This window comes from Lonchura striata, chromosome 1 (assembly GCF_046129695.1).
Source record: "Lonchura striata isolate bLonStr1 chromosome 1, bLonStr1.mat, whole genome shotgun sequence".
Classification (NCBI taxonomy): Eukaryota; Metazoa; Chordata; class Aves; order Passeriformes; family Estrildidae; genus Lonchura; species Lonchura striata.
The window spans coordinates 2,980,110-3,006,038 of NC_134603.1; the positions used below are offsets into that span (position 1 = coordinate 2,980,110).

The 25,929-nt window shown below is 45.9% G+C and overlaps 1 protein-coding gene across 11 annotated transcripts in view; it reads right to left on the reverse strand.

Annotated features, from left to right (window-relative positions):
- The window catches only part of ADGRB1 (adhesion G protein-coupled receptor B1), a 283,170-nt gene that overhangs the window by 122,967 nt on the left and 134,274 nt on the right, over window positions 1–25,929 (reverse strand). For 10 of the 11 annotated variants that reach the window (XM_077781813.1, XM_077781809.1, XM_077781807.1 and 7 more), the window contains 11 exons: window positions 23,963–24,127; window positions 21,951–22,116; window positions 18,278–18,450; window positions 15,322–15,486; window positions 11,866–11,967; window positions 10,048–10,154; window positions 9,111–9,305; window positions 8,047–8,115; window positions 4,329–4,437; window positions 3,347–3,490; window positions 777–852 (listed from right to left, as the gene is read on the reverse strand). In XM_077781813.1, coding sequence (XP_077637939.1) covers window positions 777–852; window positions 3,347–3,490; window positions 4,329–4,437; window positions 8,047–8,115; window positions 9,111–9,305; window positions 10,048–10,154; window positions 11,866–11,967; window positions 15,322–15,486; window positions 18,278–18,450; window positions 21,951–22,116; window positions 23,963–24,127 — 1,471 coding nt within the window. The remainder of the gene's footprint in view (window positions 1–776; window positions 853–3,346; window positions 3,491–4,328; window positions 4,438–8,046; window positions 8,116–9,110; window positions 9,306–10,047; window positions 10,155–11,865; window positions 11,968–15,321; window positions 15,487–18,277; window positions 18,451–21,950; window positions 22,117–23,962; window positions 24,128–25,929) is intronic. The other variant, XM_077781806.1, reaches the window with a different exon arrangement.

The window sequence follows — 25,929 nt, forward strand, 5'->3', positions numbered from 1 at the left end:
AATACAGTTGGCTGGCTGGCTAATTCCTCTCTGCACTCACTCAGAGCTCTTTTGCCATTGCCAGTGCTAAATCTGGAGGTATTTAAATGATTATCGGTGAGGAGAGATGCCCTGGTGTTTATGGTAAATGGGCTCACGCTAATCAGTGCAGAACAGATTTAGAAGGTGCCTTAGGATGCTTAATTTACTGCCTCAGTACCAGTCATTGAGGAGGAAAACAAAAAAAAAGTGTGAGAGGAAAAGGAAGAGGAGTGAAGAAAAGGGAAGGGAGTGTTCAACACAAAAGCTTCGGTGCCCGAGGCAGAAGTGTGCAGCCAGGCGTGGTCTGCTCCCCTCTCTCCTCCCCAGCCTGATTTCTGCCTTGCTGCTCTCCAGGGCTCAGTGTGGCTGGCAGCTCCCTGGCAGCTCGGGAAGATCGGGGCAGCTGAGCATCCCCCATCTGTCAGGGCTGCCAAAATCCCCCGTCACCAGGAGGGCAGGGTGAAGTTCCATTCCTGGAGGGCGAAGGGTGGCAGGGAAGAGGGAGACAGCAGCACTGAGCATCCTCGCCTCGTGTCTGGGGTGCTGCACGTGGATGGGGAAAACATTCCTGCACCTCCGACCTGCGATGCGTGGCCCCACCTGAACATGAGGTCAAAATATTCTCACTGCAGGTCAAATTCTGTCTGGTTGCACCCAGTGATCTCTACTTTTCCCTGGAGGACCAGTGCTCAGCAGCCAGAGGGATCATCCTGGTGATTCCCAGCTGCTCCCCACGCCCAGGCAGCCCCTCTTACCTCTGCAGGGAGAGGATGTTGCCCACGTTCCGGTAGAGCACGGTCCCAACCACGAAGACAGAGGAGTCATCCGACACTGCAGGACACCGGAGGAGAGGGAAGGAGACAACAGCACTGAGACAACCAGGGTGGCAGCTGTCCCCACGGGACACCCCAGGGCAGGATTTGGCTTCTGGAGGAGCATGGCCAGTGCTGGAGGGCTCTCTGTTGGGGCATGGCCAATGCCAACATCACTGCAGTGGGATGCAGTGGCTGCAGTCACTACAGGGAGGGCTCAGCACCTTTGGGGTGACCCAGCATCCCGGATTTCTGCCTTCACCAAGGCTCACCCCCCCCAGACGGTGCTCCCCCATTCAGAAACCCCCAAATTCCTCTGACAGCACCACAGCAGACAAATCTGCAGGGGGGAAAGGTCTCTTGCAGCCACCTCAAGGCCTTTGGAGCCGTCCACAGCTATCAGGCCGTCAGAGAGAAGAGCTGCGCTCGCGCCGACAGGGCCAGAGGGAAGGGGAGAGGTCCCACTGCGCCTGCTCTGACCCCAAAACTCATGTGCTGCCTCTGGGGGCTGCAGCAGATCCAGATGAGCCTCTGAATCATCTGTGTGACCTTTGGGCACGTCACTTAACCTCCTCCTGCTCTTATTTATCCTCCTCCTCCTCCACCACTTCATGGTGCCCCAGCTGCAAAAAGCCCAAACTTCCCCTGATAAACCACGAGCAGCAGAGTCAGCCCCTAGGCTGGATTTTCATGGGGGAGAAAAAGCAAGTGGCTGTGTGGAAAACAATGCTGAAGAAACCTGGGAAAGCACCAGGTGGGGCTTCTCTGATATCTTGTACTGAGGCTGAGCTGACAGTGTGTCTGCTTCATCACTGCAGGACAGGCACAGCTCTGCATGTCTCTCGTTCTTATCATCAAATTGGGATATCTGGTGAGCACATAACTGGGAGAGACTGACAGACAGGCTTGTAGAGCTGTTTTGTCACCCAGCTGCATAAATCAGTGTTGGCCCATCAAAATCAACTGTTCAAAGTCAGCTGCCAGCAGTGAGGAGGTTTGGATTTGGTCTCAAGAAGCTGCCTGTCCTTGTACTTTGCTCAGGATAGCTACTCCTGTTCCCAGTGAAAAGCGAGGATCAAAACTAACAGAGGTGGATTTCTGCTGGAATCACTGAGGAACCCCTCAAAACCTACACCACCAGCACAAGATACTGAATAAAACAGAAGCAGAAGAGCCCTGGGTGCTACTCAGGAAACCATGGAGAGGTGAACACTCATTGGAAGTTGTTTCCTCAGGGTGGAAGTTATGTTTTGTTTGCTCAGTCACTACAGCTCAGGGGCCCTGGAGCAAAGTCTAGAACACATCTCCATGGGGAGCTGGATACTTCTGGGACAGCCCTCAGCCTCAGAGCAGGATCAGCCTCATCTAGGTCTGGTTCAGCAATTTATCCAATAGGTAATTAAAGATTTCAAAAGTTGAAGGCACCACAGCTTCCACAAAGAAACTGGGATAATGTTCCCAACTTGCTCCAGCTTTTCCCAAGAAGCTCACGCTGTCTGCAAGGCACAACCAGGCACAAGGAGCACTTGACAACGTCCTTGCTCTGCCAGTGACTCAGTGTTTACCCTTGGGGGTGCCACTTAACTGCTCTTGCCCTCAGATTTCCCAAGCTGAAGTGATGGCTGATGCCATCCCCAGCAGGGAGACCCAAGACAAAAGGTCCTGGTGTGACAACTCGAGGCTAAAGGACTTTTGTAGCAGCAACTCAGTCTCCAGCCTCTGTCCCAAGGAAGGGGGAGCCAGCAACTCTCAAAGCCACGAGTGCCAAAAGTAAATCCCATCACCAATCAGCCCAATTTGGGGTCCTGCTTTTGAGAACTCAGGGCTCAATCCTGCCAAATGTCGTCTCTGCCTAAAGATGAGCACCTTGAGTGTGTTGGTTCCTGAGACTCTCATCCATCAGACCATCCCAGAAACCCCCAGGTTTGTCTTTTTTTAATAAATAGTTTTGGGTTATCCTAGCATGCAATGAGAGATTTCCAGATCTGGCAGTGAGGCCAGCTTCGTTGAGGCACCACCTCCATGCTGGGGCTCCTATCCACGCCCTGATGTGGAGCCTCAGTGATAAACACCTCTGAATTTCATTTCTGGGGGCAGGAAATTTCACACAAGGGCCATAAATCCCCAGACCTATCAAAGCTTGTCCAAGCAGCAGACTCAGCTGCTCAGCCTGACCTGCTGACTCCCAGCTACTCACCCTCAGATGGCTCCATCAGCTCTGGATCCAGGCTTGGAGGGCACCTAAAGAATTGTTTGCCAATTTTTTCCTTCTTTAGGGAAAGTTAAACATCCATACCCAGGCACTAAACCTGCCCCTGCATTTTTGTGAGGAGTTTAGTTTGAAATCTAGTCAGGCCATATTTGAAAGCCTTATTTGCACTTATCAATGCTTCAATGTCCAAACATTTGTGAGCAAATCCAGCTGATCTGGAAGAGGATTTGAAGACAAAGCAAACGGAAGGCACCACTCTTAGAAAATGATGGAAAAATATTGTCTTGGCTGTGCTGCCTACCTGAGAGCCCTGAAGACAGGATGCTCTTGGAGACAGTGACCTTGTCCTCCGAGTTCTTGGCCCAGTCCACCATTCCCCTCCAGCCTCTCATGGGGAAGGTGATGTCGGTTGCTGCGTTTGCAGGCAGTTTGTGAATACCAAGGACTGTGGAGAAGCAAGACATGAAACCAGTAAGTGGAACCAGCTTCAGTGAATTCTATGTGTGCTCAAGAAAACATGGGAAGCATTAGTGGGAAATCAGAGAGATTGGATCTTGAGAGCCATAGGAGTGATGCTCTCTTGAGGAAATATCTGTGCATGAAAGAAGATAAAAGCACAGGGCTTGTGCTTTGCTGGAAGGATCCTGCCTGCATTAAATCTGGCACAGGAGAGTCTGTTCCAGCACCTTATCTGCAGGAGTGGCCAGCAGCAGCTGATAAAAAGTGTGAGAAAGAACAAGACATCCCTTGGTTTGTCCTCCCAGCAATCAGCAGGACTTCCTCAGCTCCTGGCTGCATCCAGATCATCAACTTTAACAGCCACCAATGGACCTCTCTTTTATGCACTTTCCTAATCCCATCATGAACCCATCTGTACTTTTTGGCTTCTGCAACTTCCTCTGGCAACAAGTTCCACGCTGAGATTGTGCACACAGCATCAATCAAACACTGCCTGCTGTTTGCTCACTGCCTCCATTGGCTTCTGGGCTGTTCTTGTGTTCAAGAAACAAAAGAAAGAGTCTCATTCTGCCCAGTTCGTCATCTGTTCTCCATTTCTCTCAGATCTCTCTGTGGATCTCTCTTCTTCCTCATGAAATCCCAACTCCTTTGGAGAAAAGCCACCCTGTATTTATGCCCCTCCATGTCTTCCCCCAGACCTTTTAACATCCCACCACCTGCTGCCTCCCCTCCCTCCTCCTCTCCCCACAGCCCAGGTTATCCATTTTCACAGTAATTAACAGTTTTGGGGGTCTCCCTGACGTGAGGAGTGCCAATGAACTCACCCAGGTTGTCCGTGACTTGGTAGGAATCCCGGAAATCCTTCATGCGGAAGCCGATGACATCAATGAAATCCTCCACCAGCCTGAACAGCTCCTTGGCATTTGGCCCTATCTGCAAGGAGAGGGAGAATTTGGAGTAGAACAGATGCTAATGAGAACAGCAGGAGCTTCTCTGCAGGCAAAGGTTTCTGCCCTCACACGTGAGCTGGGAGCATGTGCTGGGTAAAATGGACTGTTACGGAGCTGTGGAGAAGGAGGACTGGGAAATCCTAACAGGAAGCCAAGAAAAAGAACAAAATAAAAGGAAAAATTAAAAAGGAAAAAGGAAAAAGGAAAAAGGAAAAAGGAAAAGAAAAAGAAAAGAAAAAGAAAGAAAAAGAAAAAGAAAAAGAAAAAGAAAAAGAAAAAGAAAAAGAAAAAGAAAAAGAAAAAGAAAAAGAAAAAGAAAAAGAAAAAGAAAAAGAAAAAGAAAAAGAAAAAGAAAAGAAAAAGATAAAAAGAAAAAGAAAAGAGAGAGAAAAAAAAATAAAAATATTAATAATAATAAAAATTAAAATTAAAAAAATAAATAAAAAGAGAAAAAAAATAAAAATAAGAAAAATAAAAATAAAAATATAAAAATATAAAAATATAAAAATAAAAAATAAAAGAAAAAGAAAAAGAAAAAGAAAAAGAAAAAAGAAAAAAGAAAAAGAAAAAATAAAAAGAAAGCAAAATAGTTATAAAATGACAGTCTGATAGAACTTAGGGTGGAGGGCAAGATTTTAAACAAAAGGAAATATTGGAGACCCTCTGGAGAAGAGACTACCTCATCTCCTATCTCCTTTTGTAAAATTATAGAAATGCAGAATGGTGTGGGTTGGAAGGGATCTTAAAGATCATCTCATTTCAGCTCCCTCTATTGAAAGCAACCACACCAAAGGACAATTGTGGTCTAATGTTGAATCCCAGGCAGCCTGATTTTCTCCTTTCCTGTTTTGTTGCCAGGATCTCACTCTGAATCATCAGGCTCCTGGTCCCAGGCTGTCCTGGAGTTTCTCTGCCTCATTTCTTCCCTATTTTTTCCCCATTGATAAAGACATTGGCAGTGACTCTTCTTTACCTGTACTTTGCCAGCTTAAGACAGAGCTGTTAAACAATAACCAGTTTTCCAGTGACAGATTCCATAAACTATAATCCACCTGAAACAAGCTCTGCTGACTATCTGTCTTCTCCTCAAAGCACATTTGCCCACAGGGGCTTTGCAAATGCCACGAGAGGCTGAAGAAAAGCATCACAGCTCCTCTCCTTTTCCTCTTCCACCACTTTCACAGCGTTTTCAGCTCCTCACCATAATCCAGACATTCTGAGGTGGCTGAGTGAGCTGGAGGGACAGCTGGGGACAAGCAGGATGGGAAGGAGGCAGGAGGAAGGCTGAGCCGTGGAGAGTGTGGGCAAAGAGGACAGGGGTGGCCATGCGTGTCTCTGTCTATCCAAGGAACCTTGGTAAGACTAAAACTGTCTCAGGGTGAGATTAAAAAGTCCTGCCAGTACAGCAGGTGTGCACAGAAGGAGGAGAACTGAGTGAGGATGCTATTTTTAGCTGCACACTTTTATATTCCATTACAGATTGAAATCACAAGGTCAAACCGAATTCAGGCTACACTGGATGCTGTATTATAGGTTTTATCATATAATGGTCAACAAAAGCTCTTTAAAAATCATTGTAGTCCTTCTCTGAATACCTTTATGGGTTGTTTTAGTTTTTATTTTCCTAGAACAATATCTTTCTGCCTGAGGGGGCCACAGGGCATTGGAATGTGTGACTGCAGTGAAGTTGGGTTTATTTTTAATGAGCAAATTGGGAGCCAAAGGCTTTGTTTTAAAAGAACTGGTTGATCTCATGAAATGCAAGATGTGATTTTGGTCCAGCAGCTTTAAGGGAGAAGCACAGAGACTGCTAAAACCTCTGCTGGCATCCTGTTCGTGGAGATTTCTGTGTCCTAAGGTCATGGTGCTGGGCTGTCATCTCAATTCCCACTAAAACACACACCAGGAAAAGGTTCTCCCCATGAGAGAAAGGTTCCCAATCCATGTGTAGGTCATGGTGATGCTGGGCTGTGGCTGCCTGGAGGTTCAGAGAGCAGATTGTACAGGGAAAGCCACTGGGAACCAAGTGCCACACAGATCGAGCTGTTTTTAAGGTGATCAACAGGGTTTCCCTGTTGTCATGACAACTTGACAGTCTCCTCTGCTCAGTGCTGAAATACCTACATGCACCTGGAGCTTGAGACCAAGTATTTGGGCAAAGAATCACAGAATCAGGGTGTAGTTTCATTTGCGAGGAGCCTCCAAGGGCATCTGGCCCAACCCACTTGCTCAAGCAGGGCCACCTTGCCCAGGACCATGTCCAGATTCTTTATCCCAACCAGAGGCAGATCATATCACCCTCATCCAAATTCAACAGGATATCAACAAGATACCAGGGAGGAGAAGAGGGAGAGGAGAGGAGAGGAGAGGAGAGGAGAGGAGAGGAGAGGAGAGGAGAGGAGAGGAGAGGAGAGGAGAGGAGAGGAGAGGAGAGGAGAGGAGAGGAGAGGAGAGGAGAGGAGAGGAGAGGAGAGGAGAGGAGAGGAGAGGAGAGGAGAGGAGAGGAGAGGAGAGGAGAGGAGAGGAGAGGAGAGGAGAGGAGAGGAGAGGAGAGGAGAGGAGAGGAGAGGAGAGGAGAGGAGAGAAGGCTGGCCAGCTCCTGACAGTTGCTGTTGCATGATGGAAATGTTTTTGAGTCCCTGTCTCATGTTCTGGACTTTCAACAATTCTCTTTTTAACAATTACCAGCACTTATTAAAAGGTTTTCCCCAGAGTACTTCCCCGTTTGGTATGAAGATAACTGGGCTCTGGTGTTGCTTTGTGTGTTGGCTAATTTTTTTTTCTTGATTATTTGCTGTTCCCAGATCTTTTGGAGCAATTTTGCAACATCAACAGCTCACAAAAGGAATGGCAAAGAGACACAGGAATAGGTATGACACATCTCCACAACAGAGAGCTCAGATGGGGCACACAAGTCAAGAGCCAAATAAGACTCAGAAAGAAAATCCAACAACACCAGCCCCTAACACCTGAGAATTCTGCTACAGAATTGTTCATAGAATCTTAGAATGACCTGCGTTGGAAGGGACTTTAAAGTTCACCTAATTCCAAGCTCCTGCCATGGGCAAGGACACTTTCCACATCTTGCTCAAAGCCCCATCCAACCTGGCTTTGAACACTTCCAGGAATGGGGAGTTCAGGACTGAGCAGGATCCCTAACCTTGACAGGAGAGAAATAAAGCAAAGGATAACTGAACCCAGAAGCTCAGCTGAGCAGAACCCCAGCTCCAAGCATCCCTCCAGTCCTGCATCTTTTCAGCTAGGAACTCAAAGCTACATGATCCCACTTCTTTATTTTGGCAAGAGGAAACAGTGGAATTACAGAAAGACATCAGGATTATCAACTCCCAACCAAGTCCGACCCTTGAAACCCATGCCAAATTTGGTTTACACCACCAGCATCTCACTGTCCTTCATGCAGAGAGTCTGGCTCAGAGCTGAGATCCTGTGGCTCCCTGAGTTACTCCTTTAATGTGACTCAGCCTGGAACTAAGCTCCTCTTAGGAGTAGATGCTTGGAAATTCCCCTCCTGATTGCTGAACCCTGTGCCGAAAGCCTCTTTATTCCCAGGGAAGGTGCTGAAGGTTCATACCAGCTGAGCTTCCTCCCATTTTTCCCGGTTTTCCTCTGACAAAATGTTGCTGATGATCTGGACGAAGTTCTGGAGGAGGGAGACAAGAGAGGACAGAAGAGGTTGTTATGCAAACGTAGCCCAGGCTGGGAAGGTCACAGCCGTGTGGGAGGGACACGTGATATTTAAAGATGCTCCAAAAGCCTTCTCATGATCCCATTCCCAAAAGGTTCCAGAGCATTTCATAGGTCCCCTTTTCCCCAAGGATTTCACTTTAACTACTGTGTCATCTAAGGCATTGAATTAGGAATAGGTCTTGTATCCATTACTATGATTTTTAAAGACAGATATGGAAAATATTTGTCAGAAACTGGTTAAAACCAGTTCCATTGCAGAAATCCTTTCATATATTTTTTTCTATTATTTCTGTTGTTTCCAATACATGGAAACCTCAGGATCCCCTTTAGCTTGTGACCAGGCAGGAGATGCAGAGATGGATTACAAGGGTGCTGTCCATGGTAGGACCTCTACAGCACACCATGAGAAGGAAGGAAACAGGAAATATAAAACTATAGATTTTTTTTCTCCAGTTTTACCACTCTCTGCAGATCCTGCAGGATCAGTTTAATGTTTCAAGTCATGAGGTGATGATCTATCCCAAGGGTGTATCCTGTAGCTGCTCTGCAGCTGCTGGAAATAAAACCCTGGGATAAAAAAACACAATATTCCCCTACATCAACACCCAGGTATCCAATGCCACAGGATCATTTTACCTCGAGTCATTAGCCTAAAATCCCCACTAAATAATGTTCTCATATCAATTAGGCTCTGCAGTGAAGTGCTATCATGTTGAAATAGCTCAGAATGACCTTGGCTTTCAAGTTCTCCTTTTATAAACCAAGGAAGAACCACCTCGAAAGGAGAGTTTGTTAATACAGAAAGACATTTATGTTGGGAAAAAAAATAACCTGATTTTCATCAGCACTGTATCAGCTACAATCAGTATCAGCAATCAAACCTGGAGTCCAGAGCATGGGCAACTCTCTAACCCAGCCTTGGGCTCCAGGAAATGCACCTGGGCTCACCTGCACATCCCCAGAAGTCGGGCTGTGGTAAGCCCTACGGAAGATCTCTGTCATGTTCCTGAGTACGTCCATGGTGGACAGCAGGTCCCCACTGTAGCTGGTCCCATCCTGGGAGATCTCCACGAGGTTCTGGAGCACGTCTGACAGCCCATCTCCCATCAACCCACGCTGAGCTTTGGCAAGGTGTTCCCTGGTCTGAGAAACAGAAGAGAAAAGCGAGAAACACTTTTAGGGACAGTCAAAGTCGAGTTAATGAGCTCGGTGAAGGAATCGCCAGGGGAAGGTTTTTGACCTCCCTCACAATTCAGAGTGCAGATCAGATTAATCTGACAATCTCTGCTGGCCTGAGAGCCTCTGATATTTTTAAAATGATAGAAAAGAGTGATATATTCTAAATTATCTTCCAAGTGGCTCTAAAATGACTGAGAACTGGTTTGCCCACAAAGAAGAAATTGTCTTACTACAAAGTTTCTTCTGTTCATAGCCCAAAAGAATATTTTTGCTCCAAAATCTTGTTTTCTTACAATCAATTTGGAATTGTTTTAGGACAGACTGTACCTTACCATGAACAGAAGAGGTCAATTCTCCTAAAGCTGACAGGAGACCAGCAGAAATTCCTCATAAAAATGAATTTAAGATTAAGAAAAAATAAGATCCTTATTTAAAAGTGATACCATCATAGCTATACTTAATGACAATGTGATATGAAAGCCTGGAAGAATCCAGATTCTGCCAAATTGGATATTAAAATATCTTGAAAAGAACAATCCCTTGTCCATGGAGTGCCCGTGCATCACAAGGTAAGCAGAAAAAACAAGAGAAAATCAGGGCAAAGCTGGAAACTCCTTTTTTTCCCTTCATTTTTGTAACTATAGCCATGTAACAATCGTTGGGGAGGATCCCAAACCTGCTGGGCTGAGCAGTGGGGCTGCCTTACCATCATCTGTATGTTCCTGTAATCAATAGAAACACACTTGATGTACGTTGGAGGCTCCCAGTAAGCGATGCCTTCTTCATCTAAGATGCATCTCCGAAGGATCAGCCCTGGAAAAATGAAAGAAACAAATATGGGAGTGAAGACAGGATGGAAAGCCAAGCATTCATGGGGACTGGTCTTTTGTCATGAGTAGGAAGTCATGGGACAAGAGGAAACAGCTTCAAGTTGAGCCAGGGAAGATTTGGGATGGACAGTAAGGAAAAATTCTTCACAGAAAGGGTGGTCAAGCGTCAGAACAAGCTGACCAGAGAACTGGTGGAATCACCATCCATGAAAGTGTTCAAAGTATGTATAGATGTGGCACTTGAGGACATGGTTTAGTGGTGGGCTGGAAGTTCTGGGGTAGTGGTTGGACCTGAGGATCACAGACATCTTTTCCAACCTTCACGATTTGATGGAGATCACCCAGAAGTGGTCAATACACCAATTCCGACTCAGCTACCAGCACAAAGGGCACCAGAGGCACCTGCAGATGCCTGAACAAGCCTTTAGTGGGGATTATCTTTATTTCCTTCTCCTGCCTTTTACTATTGCAGAGCAGCAGAAGGAACTGGGCAGGAAAACAAAAATTAACAAATTGGCCATGGTAAGTCAGGGTGAAGAGAAGCTTTCTCCTGCCCTGGTGACAGCATTTTTCCTGGTTTGGGAAGCCCCACGAGCCTCCCCAGGTGGTTTGGTCTGGTACTTGCAACTAAAGCAGGGCTTGTGCTGCCCACGCAGCCTGGAGGGGAATAAACACCCAACAGCACCAGTTTTGCATCAGCTGAAACTCTCTGGAAGCTGCTTCCAGTCCTCCCCCAGGTCTCCCCTCAGCTCCAATCCACAGAAGGGTTTGCAGTGATAAGCACATGCCTTGTGATGTGGAGGAACAGACATATCAGGAGGAGGAAAGGGAGAGGGATCACCCTGTCCCAGACATCATGATGACATTTGGAAAGTCTCTGAGGGTCAGGTTTGCTGGGTCTGCAGTTCTGTTGCTGCTGCCAAGTGATTCAGTGACCTTTCTCTGGAGACAGCCCCTCTGGGACAGCACTGGGGATGACACTGACTGTCCCAGCTGAGCCAAAGAGAGCTGTTTGTATCCAACCCTCTCCCAAAAACGAAATAAAACCTTTACACATATTGACACTGCTGCAATTATTTCTGTTCCTGCCTGGCAGTGAGGAACATCCAGCTGAGGACAAATCCCAGCAGCAGCATCACTCCTGGAGCCTTCTCTGCACCACCTTCCACTCCTGTGGCCACAACAGGTAACACCTGGATGCCCATGTCCTTTTCCTTTACACCAGAACAATCAGACCATCAACTTGAGCGTTCAAAGAAATTTTTAGAGAGGTAATGAGGTTTCTAAGTGTAAGCAGACAACTGAATTCAGGTTTTCTGCTCTTGCACATCATCTGCTTTGGTGGGCACTGGAGAGAACTACAACACCCAAATCCAGAGGATTCGAAAGCGCTACCTACTCTGCAAAGCTTTTTGTAGATAATGCTGGGAACATATCCCAGTGCTCCTTAATTTCAAACTTTCCACAGGATGGATGGAAACCACCTCAGATTATCCAGTGGCAACTAAGATGTTTATGCTTAACAGCAAAAACAGAAACCCAGACAGAGTTAATTTAGCCATGGACAAAGGGAGGGTAGTCCTTGTGCCTGTCTTGTCATCCCACAGCCAGGCTCTCCTCATCTAGGACACAAAGGATGAAGGATCACACACAAAGGATGAGGGAGGACCTGCCCACCATGCAGTCACCCTTACCAGTGGCATTGCGGGGACACCGGACGGCGGCAGCGTCCCCGGCTGGCGTCTCCTTCCAGACCACAGGGCCAAGACTCTCCTCGTCACAGATTTCGTGGGGCTCTGCCAGGAGAGAAAAACTCTGTTGGTAAAGCTTCCTCCTCAGCGTGGACATGGAAAAGGGAAGTATGGGAGCGTGGTCTGTGAGCCAGGAGGCTGGAGCTGCACTCCCAGCTCTGCCGGTGCTCAGTCCCTCACAAAGTCACTTCACCTCTCTGGAATTTGCTCTGCCTGTCTGAAAGCTGGGCATTCATCCATTCTGAGGATCAGCTCGCTAAAATCCACCCACTCACATCCTTGCCTTGTCTTGGGGCAGCTCTTTGCAAGAAAACTGCTGTTGCTAGCCTCTACCAAAGAGTTTTATTTCTTAATTTTTAATGGACAGATCTTTTGTGGGTGAGCTCCGTAGCTCCAGACTCCACCTCTGCCATCCCTCAGGGTCACCACCTTCAGTGCTGGATGTATCTAAAATGAGGCTTGGCATGAATCAGTGGATTAAGAACGAAGGAAAGAACAAGCAAATGAAAAGACAAGATGGGCACATCCCCTGGGTGGTCTTCATTCTGCCTGCTTCCATCTTGTGCACAAAAGAGAGCAGATCTGAGCCCCAACAGCTTGGAACTGCATCAGCAGCTCATTTCCAAACATTTCTGCAGAGCCCAGGAGCCTGCAAAAATGTGTTTTGAGACATCACAGAAAAAAAAAATCATTGCAAGGATGGTTTTGGAAGCTTCTGTCTGTGGGTGGAGCTGAGTCGGTCCTGGAGTTGGTGGGATCTGGGAGAAAAACATTCACCACAGGAAGTCTTTGTGCTGAGAAACTCATTATTTACAACATGTAAAGTGGAGGGAGCCATGAGGATGGTGCTAAAGCTATTTGTCACTCCTGAGGGAGGGAAGGAGAAAAAAACTTGATTTAATAGTTTCTGATAACAGTTTTTATTCATTGCACATGTAAAATTTCCAACACAAAGGAAGCTGAGTTTGTGCCTGCAGCTGGTCGGGGCATGTCCAACTGCTACTCTGGGACTACCCAGGGACCAACCTGGCTGTGAGGAGGGCTCAAACCCAAATTATGGGCATGGCAAGTCCTGCTTCTTTGAAGAACTCCTACAGGACCCAACAAGCTGCCTGCACATCACTGTTCCTGCTGGCAGGCTCCAAGACTGGTCCCAGCCCCAGCTGCAGTTCAAAGATGGATTCCTCCCCAGTAAATACTGAGAATGAATAAGCTGAATTCTCTGCCTGGAAACAGATGCTCCTTCCCCTGGTTTAAAGTCCCCCTGTGAGTAATCGCTATTGTAATGGAACTTCGGAGGGCAGCAGGACCCCAGCTGTGCTCTGCACATGAGCAGGGCTCGTGGCTTCTGCAGATAAGCCAGAACAGGAATGGAGAAGAGGCAATTTCATTTCCAGCCTGCTGACATGGAGCTGTGGGGCAGAGAGATTGAATACCCCAGTTGTGACAGCACTTGGTCACCCCCAGAGCCTGTCCCAGAGCAGGGGGCCAATTTCCAGACTCTTGTCCCTGTGCTTTGACCACGGTCACAGATTGTCCCATGGTTCACAGGAGGGTTCTGGGGTGTGGAAGCTTCCAGCACCCTTGGCTACAAAAAAAACAGAGCACAGGAAAAAGCAGAGAGGGAAAATGTTCACATCTCTCCTCCTGTTTCTCCCCTGCTGGCCTGTCAAAACTTCCTGGTCTTGTCACCCCTGCAGTGTCCCTGGGGACCACTGAGGGATGCTGTGGATCAGAGATGTTCTTTAAAAATACACTGACTGGAGTTGTCTTGCCAGTGAGCAATTCCCAGACCAGGAGAGAATCCTTTCCTTTTTTCTTCATTTTTTTTTTCTTTTTGATGTTGCTTCACAACAAAATCCCTTTTACCAGAGTAACCTATTTGCACTGGGAGATTTTAATAACTAACCCAATTAAGTTCAATTCTTCTGCTCAAATCAAATCACACCAGCATGTGGTACTTTCTTGGAGAACAAATTGAGCGGGTTTATTTTTAGCCTCTGATGTTTCCCCACCTTTTCCTTCCCTTGCAAATTAAAAACTACAGTGAGACCCTTCTGGCTGTGAACCCTGGCAGGCCCCAGTGCCTGAGACTTGCCTTTTCCTTTTGAGCACTGCACAGGCATCAACCCCTGCGGAAAGAGAAGAAAAGCTCGGGCTTGTTCTGCCAGGGCCTCAGCTGGCACACACTGAAGCTGAACTAAATCTGCCTTGCTCTGTAGACACCACCAGACAACCCGGTGCTAAGATTTTCCGTGGCGAGGGAGAGCTTTGTGGCAGAGTTAGAAGAGATTCTCACACGCCACTGCTAATTGAGAGGCACAGCTTGCAAGGAGAGGTGATGCCTTTCATTAAGAGCGTAGCTGGGAAGAGTGACAAGGCTGTCACACAGCCTCTTTCTCTGTCATCTCTGAGCTGAATGTGCTGGAACTTCCATGCTGAAGTCCTCTGGCTTTCATCTCTTTGTCTTCAGCACTCTGTGAGGGAGTCTGAGGGGTTGGCTTGGCCTCCACGTGGAAGATCTGCCCCCTGTTACTCCTGCATCAAAACTGCTGCCTCCTGTCCTTGAGGGAGATGCCCCTTTCCAGCAGGAATGCTGGGGAACTGCCATGAGAATCTCTCCTGTCTCTCGCTGAGCTGCTCTGACAATTAATTACCCTTTCAGTCAAAGCTCGTGGCCTGTTACAATCGATGCAATCTGACTACAAACATCACAAAGGCCATTGATTCCCCACCAGCAATTTCACCAGGCCCTTCAACTCAGGCTGAGGAAGAAAGCAGAAATGGTAGACAGGCCTATTTTTTGGTCTCTGTATAGTCTGAGGGGCAGACAGAAACTTTCCCACTTGGATGTGTTCATTCCAGCTTATTTTTCACATTCAAACCCAGATTTTCATCTGCCCTACAGCTCACTCACCCTCCATTCACCTTTTACATCTGCAGGAGGGTAAGATTTAGGTAAAGCTCCAACAGATGCAGATAAATATTTTTTTTCGTTTGTTTTTTTTTTAATTTCCAGTGGGGTTCAGGCTTCCCAGAGGTAAAGGGTGGGAAACCTGTGCAGCATCCTCAGTACTCAAAAACTTCATGGACTTGAGACTCTGATGCCAGTTTTTGCTACCAAACAGTTTCTCTTTTCCTCTTGTAACTATGGCAAAGAAAAGATGAAACCACCAAGGCAGGGCTGGTGGGATTGACCAAATATTCACTGAAACCAACACGGTTGCACTTGATTCTGCAACAGTTAAATCAAGACCTGGTACCTGGGCCATGGGCAGGTTTTTATTAGATTACAACCCTTTGTAGCGTTCAGATCTCTGACAAAGGATGTGGAAGCCATTTCAAAATCCAAAATTCTGCCTCATTCAAAGGAAAGCACGCGGGGTCTAGGGTACATACCAGGACACTTTCTGTCATTGCACTGCTTGTATTCCTCCTTGGGACCCTGGCAAGTCTCTCCACCAAAGAAGGGGCCGTAGCACACCCGGTCACGTCTCTGAGTGCCACCTCCACACGTGGCGGTGCAGCTGCCCCACACTCCCCAGGCCTGCCACTTCCCATCCACTGGAAACACAAAAAAAAAAAGTAGTAAAAAGAGGAGAAACAGCCTGTTATCTCCCAAACATCATCTGCAACAGAAGGAATCAAGATCCAAAGGCGAGCAGAGGAACGTAGGGTGAGTAGGGCAGAGTTTGGTAGGAAGGGAGGTCTCCTGCTTTGGATCTTGGTTTGATCCTTAACAGACATTAAATCAGAGTGTTCCATTCCCATTCCCATCAGCCCAAGGGTGGTTTTTTTGCTCTTCCTCAGCACCTCTACGCTCTGCAAAAGCTCTTTCCTCAGGCGGACATTTGGGGCTGTGCTCCAGAACACTCTTCCCATGGCAGGGATTCAACCTAGCAGCCACATCTGCCAGACTGCTTCCACATCTGGAGTTCACTGGGAATGTGCAATGCATGTGTGAAAATAGACCTTCCCAGAGAAGGTCTGGCTCAGGGATTTAGAAAGACCAGCAAAGCCCTTGGGCAAAAAACCATGGAGGGACCTCAAATAAACCTCCCTCCAGCTGTTTCCATTGCACTGATGCTTCACGTGCCTTGGAAAAAGGTTTGGGATGTTGTCTCATTCCATAGTGTCTTCTCCCAGCATCTTTCCAGATCCAGTGGGAATGTGACTCCTTTCATGTTAACAATGACATTTATCAAAATTCTGCTCCTTTTACATTAACAATGGCATTTATCAAAGCACCATAAAAATGTTAATTAGCCCTCACAACAAGCCTGCAAGGTAGGGAAACATTCTCCTCTGCTGTGCCACAACAGGTCAGTGACAGAACTAGAACAGGGCCTAAGTGTGCTCTTTACTACTTGGGCTTTTAATTTTGAGTTACCATATCATCTGGGGTTGAGTAATTCTTTTTGGGAGGGTGGGACATCCATGTCTTCTCCAAGAAGTAGACAAAAATTACCAAATAAGAGGGGCAGCACCAAATCCTGGTGCTTTATTTATTGACATTTTATGCAGTGGAAAGTATGACCTGAATTGCTTTGACAGATAACTCTGAAATCAGTGGGACAGGGTTGTCTTACAAGGGAGTTCTGAAGCCTCTTTTCATCTTTAAAGATCTCCCTAAGTTACAAAGAAAGAGTGAGATTCCTAAACATCAAAATCTACTTGAGACCATGTAGGAAAATCCAATGCCTCTGTTAAATACTGCAGATAATCGGATCCCCTGAAGAAACAGGTAGACCAGGATGAATCCTGGTAGGAATTATTATTATTATTATTATTATTATTATTATTATTATTATTATTATTATTATTATTATTATTGCTGCTGTCATCATTGTTAGGTCACAGATGAGTAAAGTGAGTGACAAATCTTACACAGACATGAACAAAGGCTTTATTGCGACAGACCATCTCACTGATAAGGTTTAATGTTAAGATACAATGGAGGATCCCCAATTTGCTTGAAATACGACTGGGGATGTTGAAATGGTGGGAGGAGAGGAACAAAACAAAAAGAGAAGGGAAGCTGAAACCCTGTGGAGGCAAGGGAAGGGTTTAATTGCTATTTTCTTGGGGTTTTTTCAAGCTCATGCTGAAAACCTGATATCTGAGGTTAGAAAGACACAGTTCCTGTGGGCAATCACTCACCTCTCTGGGTGTCCTGAAACACTTGCCAGCGGTGGACTTTGGCTGGCATATGTTGAAACTTTGGCTATTAAGAGTTTTGAGTTTTTTGTGTTGAGGGGCAGAGATTCCTGCTTTAGAGCAGTAGCTTATCCTTCTTCTTCACCTTCTCCTTCATGGGTTTGGAAGGTATTTTGTAATTAGTTAGAAAAGTCCACATTGAGGACTTCAGGTAATTAGTTATTGGTTAAAAGTGAAAATAATTTAAGTATCAGTTCTTAATTAGGTAGTTTAACCTTAAAATACCTTATAGAAAAAGATAGTTAACCATTTTATAGCTTGCTAGTAGAATGCTGTAAAACTCACAGCTTGTAAGACAGTAATATCAATAAATAATAAACATTTACATCTGAATACAAAATATCGTCTCAAACATATTCAATACCAATCTTAACAAAAAACAAATCAAAAACCAACAGGCATGGCCTGTTGGAATGATCTGGATGCACTGGAAAGGGCACAAGTCTTCCCCAAATAAACATTTTACTGGGATTGCAGTGTGTCAGAATCTGAGGTATTGATGATTCCGAGATTGTAGAAAGTCTCTGTCTTTCAGCCCCGCTGCCAAAGAAGTTGTAAATCGTCTGTGCTGGTTTTCAAGGTTGTTTATTCTTGCTTATATCTAATGTTCTGCTGCCCTGCCCAGCTCTGTCCTGCAGGGCAGCGTGTGGGGCTCTGCCCTCAGTGGGATGTGACAAACATTAAATACCAGAAACTCCCTGGGCTGGATTTACAAGAACGTGCCAATATCTGTCACCTACGTTGGACAGTGTGTCCCCAGCCTGAACCAACAGAAAAATGCCAACACCACAGTGAAACATGGAGGGCGTGAAGAAGGAGAAAAAGGACAAGGCACACCCAGTTTCCTCCATCTTGTCCCCTTTGGACCCCTAATCTAAAATCCTAAAATTTTACTTTTGCACCTGTGCCACACTTAATTATTACTGATATCAAACACTCAGAGCTGGTAATTCATCCTGTAAGATTGAAAACTCTTTTCCATGGACAGAGATCACAGACAGTGTCTCTGGGGGCTTGTCCAGGGGGGTTCCTGACACCTGCCAGGGTCCCAGACCTGCCAGGGCAGCCAGAGGGATGCCCTGGACTCCCACAGCAGAGGAAGGTGGGCCAAAAGAAAGAAGAAGGCATTGTCACCGACCTGGGCACTGGCGCAGGAAGCAGTCGCGGGTCTCCACCCAGTGTCCCTGGCACTCGGCTCCGCCGTAGGAGGGCCCGTTGCACTCCCGCGTCCGCTGCTGGGTCCCGTTGGAGCAGGAAGCGGAGCACGAGCTCCAGCTCGACCATTCGTTCCAGTTGCCGTCCACTGAGTGGCCCAAAGAAGGAAAACGAGCGGAATGTGAAAATCTTTCCCTCTGGGAGGAGCTGCGCGGCGAGAGCCTCTGGCCTTTGCCAACCAGGGACTGAGGTGGGGAGACCAAACCAGAGCCACAGAGCTTCAAAGAGGGCAGAGATTATCAAAAAAAATTTGGACAACTGTGGCAACAGGGACCCTCTGAAGCCTCCAATAGTCCCATAGGATGCAAGTGTCAAAACATATCAATTTTTATGTTCCATACTCTGCCTAATACCATTAAAGTTGAAACTGTTGGTATTCTGAATTCTGACATGAAAGTCCAAACTAATAACATTGCCAATCACAACACAACACCGCACCAAAGGGCGTGGCTCATGTTTTCACTGAACACTTTGAAGGGATCATTGCATTACTGTGACATTTCCCATTTGAGGCCATCAGCACTTTTTTAAGGGACCCATTTTTCAGCAAAGCAGTGCATGAATCTGTGGAGAGTGAACTTTCTCAAGCATGCAAATGCTCTGTTTTTCATTAAAGCACAGCCAGAAAATCAAATCACAGTGTTATTGACAGGAATCCACCATTCCATGGCTAGGAAACGTGGGAGCAAAGGTGTGCTCCAACAGCAGGCTGGGAACAGGGTGAGTGTGTGTGGTCAATGTACTTCTCTCACAGCTGAATTAACTCTGACAGGCTGGAGATGTTTTACCCAGCAGTGTCTTTGATAATTAAATAGAGGAGGGAGGGACAATGGAGATTATGATAGGGACGGGGTTGGAGAGAAACAGGAATACATCTTATTATCATGGTATGGACTGAAGCATTCCCCAGTGTGGTGGTTACAGCCTAATTGGTCCCTGATCACCAGATCCATCACCCAGTCTGCTCTTCCTGGAGCGTTTTTCTCATTAACAGTGGTCATCATGCTCTGTTTAGATCTAATTAGCTGCTAGATCTCACTCAGGAAAAACAACCTGAATCTCTGAAAGTCTGAATTCTGGCTCAAATCGCATTGCAGCTCTTTTTTTTTTTTTTTGGCTTTACTTGTCTGTCCAAGAAAAGTAAATTCACACTGGTCCCCCGTGTAATCTACAAGGAATTGATGAGTCCTGTGTAATCCCCATTGCAATTAAGAAGCTTTTTGTTTGCAAACTCAGTTAAAAAAATGTTAAAACCATCCAAATGAGCAACTGTTAACTCAAAAGGGATCACAAGGTGTGCAAAATCAGGCAGGCATAAAGGTACCTCCAAAAGGTGCTTGTTCTTAACAATCCAAAAGTTTATGTTTTTATTGTGCATAAATTCAAGGCTTCGTGCCAGTGCCTATCAATCCCAATGAGGGAAAATGTGAAACACAGTGTTTGACAAGTGATTATTCTTTGGAAATAATTCAAAACTCCACAAAGTAGGTTCTACCAGGTATAAATTAGCGTGGCTTTTCTGACTGAAGGCTGTGCTGCTAAGTTTCTATGCACTGATCATAAAATTATGGAATCATGGGATGGTTTGGGTTGGAAAGGTAAAGATCATTTAATTCTACTCCCTGCAGGGACACTTTCCACTATCCCAGGTTGCTCCAAGCCCTGTATAACCTGGCCCTGAATAATTCCAGGGATGGGGCAGCCACAGGTTCTCTGGCCTCATCTCCCTCACAGGGAAAAATTTCTTCCTAATAATGATGATGTCTGCTCCCCATTAACATTTCCCTGTGTTGGAAAAGTGAGACTGCATTCACCACATTAAATGTGACATTTATCAAAAGAAAGTTGAATTCTCTCAACACCCTCTCTGCTGCTGGTGATTGGCAGTTTATCAGGAGTGCAAGCATTTGGAGATGGTAAAATAAAGGAGTCAAACCATAATTTGGTCGTTCAGTGGGGGATTAGGAGCAGGTAATTTCCTTGTGGTTATCTACAGGCTGTAATTTCAGAAACGTTTTTAAAAAAAGGAGAAACAACGTTGGCTGTGTTGCCCCTGCAGCCACCTTGGACTGATGCAAAGATGCTTCTTGGTCAGGATGCTGAGGGGTTCCCATCACAGTCATTGCCAAGGACTATTTGGTGCCATGGTCACACCACAGTGGGAGTCTCTCAAAAATGTTCATTGTGTGGTGAAGGCATGGTCTTCCTCCTTTTTCCCTTTTCCAAGGACCTGGGGCCTAGCCTGTGGCCTAGGAGGTGGGGTCTAGCCTGTTCCTCCACAGCCCAGGAGGAACAAAGGCCCCGTTGTCCCTGCAGCAGAGCATTTTTATCAGCTGTAGCCATAAATCCTCGAGCAGGGTAGTAATAAACACTGAGAGTGTCTGGGGTGTCAAACACCCATTGTTGTGCTTCAATGATTCCCCCAACACCGCTCTCATTTGGCGCTGCCAAGCTGCTGATTGCCTTTGTGGCACTAATTAGAGCTGAAGCCTTGCAGTTGGGCTGCTCGTCTTTTCCACCGCTGTTTCGGCCGTGTATTTATTTGTATTTAAATTAATTATGGATCAATGTTAACTCAGGGTATGCTTTATTGCCCAAGCAATGCCAGCTCTGACTTCTTATATTTGTCTTTTTATGACAGAGTCAATTTGGTGTCTGGGAGGTTCTTATTCCAAGTTGAGTCTTCTGGACAGCGGCCAAATATCCAAGGATAGTTACTTGGAGTGAAAACTCGATGGGAAATGCCAGGAGGCTTCTCACTGTTTTCACAAAGTTCTCATCCCTCCCACAATCCCTCTCCTCCTCCGGGAACATAATAATGTCTCATAATGATTCTCATTAAACTGGAAAAATGTCAGTTGACATTATCCAGGGATAGGGAGGGAGTTTTGGGGAGCTCGCTCGTGTACAGATTGTGTCCACCAGGCTAGCCAGGGTTAAATTAAGGGGGATTCTGCTGTAAACCCAGGGCCTGTCAGAGGAAAGAAGCCTCTGGAGCATAAGTGGATTTCCAGGTGGTAAAAGTATTATAATCTTTTACCTTTCTGATGTTTCAAAGCAAAAGTTGAGCAGAGGCACTTGGAAATGAAATTCAGGGGCAGAGAAAAGATAAAAAAGATTAAATTTGGCATGAGAGGCCATTAGGAATCTCTTGATTTATCTCAACACCCAGAGCAGGATCAGCCACAGAGAAAACTTGCATTTACATTGAATTAATGCACAGGCAAGTAAAACTATTCATTAATTCCAGCACAACAAACCCAGTCAGGCAAAATAACTTTAAACCATTCAGTGGGGAGTACAGGTGAGAAGCTTAAGATGGTCTTGGAAATAGGAGTGGCAGCCAGACCCAACCCACGTAAGGTGTCCTCTGCAAGAGATCACACAGGGCAACTCTGAACCTGAGACATCTCTGAGCTGAACAACCCCAGAAAGCACCTCTGGGTTTCTTCTTCAATGAATCTTTTCCTCAGGATCCTCCTTGGGGTAGTTCAGAATTTCACTGGAGTCAGCTACACACCTTGATGAGCCATGTGAGAGAAACTGAGCTGGGGAGACCTGCTGGAGGGGAGGTTTCAGATCTGTAACTGTCCCTACCTGGGCAGAGAGCGATGTTGCAGAACTTGGTTTGCTTCTCCGGGCCCTCGCAGGGGTTCCCACCGAACTGGGGGGGTTTGCAGGTGCGGGTCCGATCCCTGTAGCCTCTCCCACAAGTGGAAGAGCACAGGCTCCATGGAGACCACTCATCCCAGGTGCCGTGCACTGCAAGGGAAGCAGAAAAAGTGACTTTTCTTTTCCATAAGAGGCCTGAGGAAGTGAGGGAGCCCACAGGGCACAGCTCCTTCCCACCCGGAATGAGCAGCGTGTGGGAAGTTGGAGAACACACCAACCCAAAATGTGCAAGAACATCAAGTCATTTTTATGCTTTGCTATCAACACCAAGTGTCTGCTGCTTTCCAGTCTTTGAAATAAACCACAATGCACTTTTAGCTGACCTTAATTTTTCAGATTTTTGAGCCAACAGGGCATTTTTTTAAGCAAAAGATGGATTTAGCTAGAAAGGAATAAAACCCCACTACCCTTAGGGAAGCATCATCACCATCATTTTGTCATTTCTTGCCCTTTTTTTCCTCCCTCCCAACATTTTCTCATCAAATCCTCAAAGACTACAACATTTTAAGGCTTTCAGAAAAGCTGCAGTCTGTCTACTGATTATTATCATAGGTCAGTAACACCTCAGAGGCAAAGTTAGGGAGACTTGGAAGGGTAAAATGGAAGGGGCAACATCCTCCAACAGTGCTCAAGACATCACTGGTAGCTCCTGGAATTAGACATCTAATTGATTTTAATCTGATCTAATTAGCATTCTAATCTCTATTAATCTAATCTTCTCCAATCTAATCTAATGTAATCTTGCCAAGTTATTTATGGAATTTTAGTCACTATAATCTCCAGAGGCCAAATGTTGTAAGAATGCACTGATCTCTCTTAACGAACTTCATCCCTTCCAGCTTTTCCAGAGAAGTTAATGCCAAATCAATAATCCTTCAGAAAAAGAAGAAAAACAAATAAACAGGGGCTTTTCCAGTCCTTCATCAGTTGTTAACAGCAACTGGTGCCCCAGTGTCAGGATAGGGGCTTAAAAACTAATTCTCACCAGGCATCTTGCATGGTAAGAGATAACCAGAGGAGGAAACACAGGCAAGAACATGGATGGTGATTTCACCATGGATGGTGGTTTCACCAGCATAGAATTGTTTCTGAACAACAATGTTGCTGGTCAGGAGAAATTAATAACATGCTTAGCTTAACAGCAAAATTCTTCTAAATAATTATAGAAGCATAGAGTGGTTTGGGTTGGAGGCGACCTCAAAAATTATCTCCTTCCAAATCCCTGCCATGAGCAAGGACAGCTTCCACTATCCCAGGCTGCTCCAAGCCCTGTCCAAGCTGGCCTTGGATACTTTCAAGGATGGGGCAGCCACAGCTCCTCTGGGCAACCTGTGCCAGGGCCTCACCACCCTCACAGGGAAGGATTTTTTCCTAATATTCAATATAAACCTATTCTCTTTCAATTTGAAGCCATTGCCCCTTGTCCTGTCACTCCATGCTCTTGTAAAAACTCCCTCCCCATCTTTCTCATAGGCTCCATTCTCCTCAGAATTTATTTTTTCACCAAAATTGTTCCCGACTTGGAAACACTCCCAAGGGCACCAGCCTGCAGGTGTACTAAGCTCATGGACTTTAGACAGCATGGAATTGTCCACACCATGCAAAGCAGGTGCCCATCTTGTGGTGCTTGGTCTAGCAAGAGTCTCTGTATGAGGCCTTAAGGCATGAAGAGAAGGAACAGGTAACAAAAACCATCTCCTCCAAGAATTACAGAATTACAGAACAGTTTGGAATGGAATGGAGCTGGAAGATCGTCTAATTCCGACCACTTCCCGCTATCCCAGGTTGCTCCAAGACCCATCCAAGCTGGCCTTGGACACTTCCAGGGATGGAGAAGCCACAGCTCCTCTGGGAAACCTGTACCAGGGCCTTCCCAAAATATCACAGTGGAGACACCAGAGGTAGCCAAACTCCCTCCCCTGCTGGCCACCAATACCTGGGCACACGGCAGAGTTGTTGCACTGCCTCTGCTCCCGGAGAGGGCCACTGCACTGGGTGCTGTAGGAAGACGAAACGCAGAACCTGGTCCTGGTCTGCCAGCCCTCCCCGCACGTGGTCGAGCACACGCTCCACGGGGACCACTCCTCTGCTGCAGGGTCACCTGTGGGGGTTGGAACACAAGGTGAGGATGAGGCACCCCTGCATCTCCAGGGAAGAAGTTTCCAAGTCACGCTTGGCCAGTTGTGAGAGCAGTGAGGCTGCAATGTGTCCTGCAGGTGGGGTGAAGGATGGGTGGAAGGGTGTGAGGGCATTGGGGAGAAAATGTGATATTGAGAATGAGCTAAAGGGGGTTTTTTTGGGTACTGTGTAGAGCTGTAGGACACACACACTATGAAAAAAAAAAAAAGGATGCTATGGAAGCATCAGGTCATTGGGAAGGACAAACTCCACCTCTGAAAGTGGCGTAGCCACTCCAGAACCTTGAGAGCTGGGATAGTGAACCTCCATTTAGAGAGTGCACCAAAAGTGATTAGACAGAGTAAATGTATCCATAAATTGTTCACTTTTAAGTGTTAAACCCCTTTCCTTGCCTTCTCACTGCCCCTGCCAGTGCAGATTGGCAGAGGAGGAGCTGACAAAGTAGAAGGTGATGGTGCCTAAGAAGGGTCAGCTGATGAAATTGCAGAAAGTTTTCTTGGCATCTCCTCTACCTGTGGAGATCTGCTGTGAACATGTGACACGGAACAAGGATGACTTTTCCAGGGCATCACGAAGTCCCTATCAACTGCTTATCTGATGGGGCAACATTGGAAAAGCAACGAAAAATATCCCATTGATGGGAGTGAAAAGCACTGAGACGTATTGCCTTTGTCACTAATATTCCTGCTGGGGCTCTTTCAGCAGCCACAACCTCCAAATAAGACACCCTAAGTGTGAAATGAGCAGGGAAAGGATGGTTTTCCATTAGTTTTCATAGTTAATATTCTACCCCTTAAATAAAAATGTTTTTCTTCCCTGCATGGAAAGAAAAGCTGGCTCTGTTCTATTTAACTAAGCCATGCATTGTTTGGGTTTTCAGATTTTTCATGGATTACTAATAATTACACAAAGTAAACCTGGAATGTAGTGTTTGGTATGTACAGAACACAGGCATATGGCAAAAAATAAGGGGCAACCCCTTCTTGTGACAAATTCTTCAGAACCTCAGGCTGCCCCGTGTCTCATCCCAAAAGGATGCACTTGGCAGACTGTGGGTGATAAGAAGGATCACAGCACTGGTAAATATGACTCCAAGGGTGATCCAGGGAACTTGGATGTGCTATCCCACACCACCCCCCCATTCCCTAAAAAAGCTGGGCAGAGGATGATGTATTAAACTGTCGGGCTGCAATGTGCAGAAGAAAAGAGACTCTGCAGCTGGAGATCTCAGTGAGGGTTATAAACCAGCTGCATGAAAATGTCAGAGCAGGAACTGTGATGGGGACTGTAAAGGTTGGTGACCACCAAATTTCCCAATATTTGCTAAAACTGTTCATGTCTGGGTTTTTCATTGAGGTGGTTTATATTTATATTTATATTTATATTTATATTTATATTTATATTTATATTTATATTTATATTTATATTTATATTTATATTTATATTTATATTTATATTTATATTTATATTTATATTTATATTTATATTTATATTTATTTATATTTATATTTATATTTATATTTATTTACTACTGTTTTCCACATGCAATGAAATTTCAAGCATTTGTGGCTCTCATCAATCTGCTCTTTGGGATTTTTTTTGGTAGTTATCTGTGTTGTTTGGCTTGTGTCATGCTTTTCAGCACATCTGCTTTGAATGTCTCCTGTCATTCTGGCAGCTGGGAATTAAAAATACACCCACTGATTGGAGCCTGTTTTATTAATGTGTTGAGGGGGAAGAGTGTAGAGGAAGACATGTCTTTGC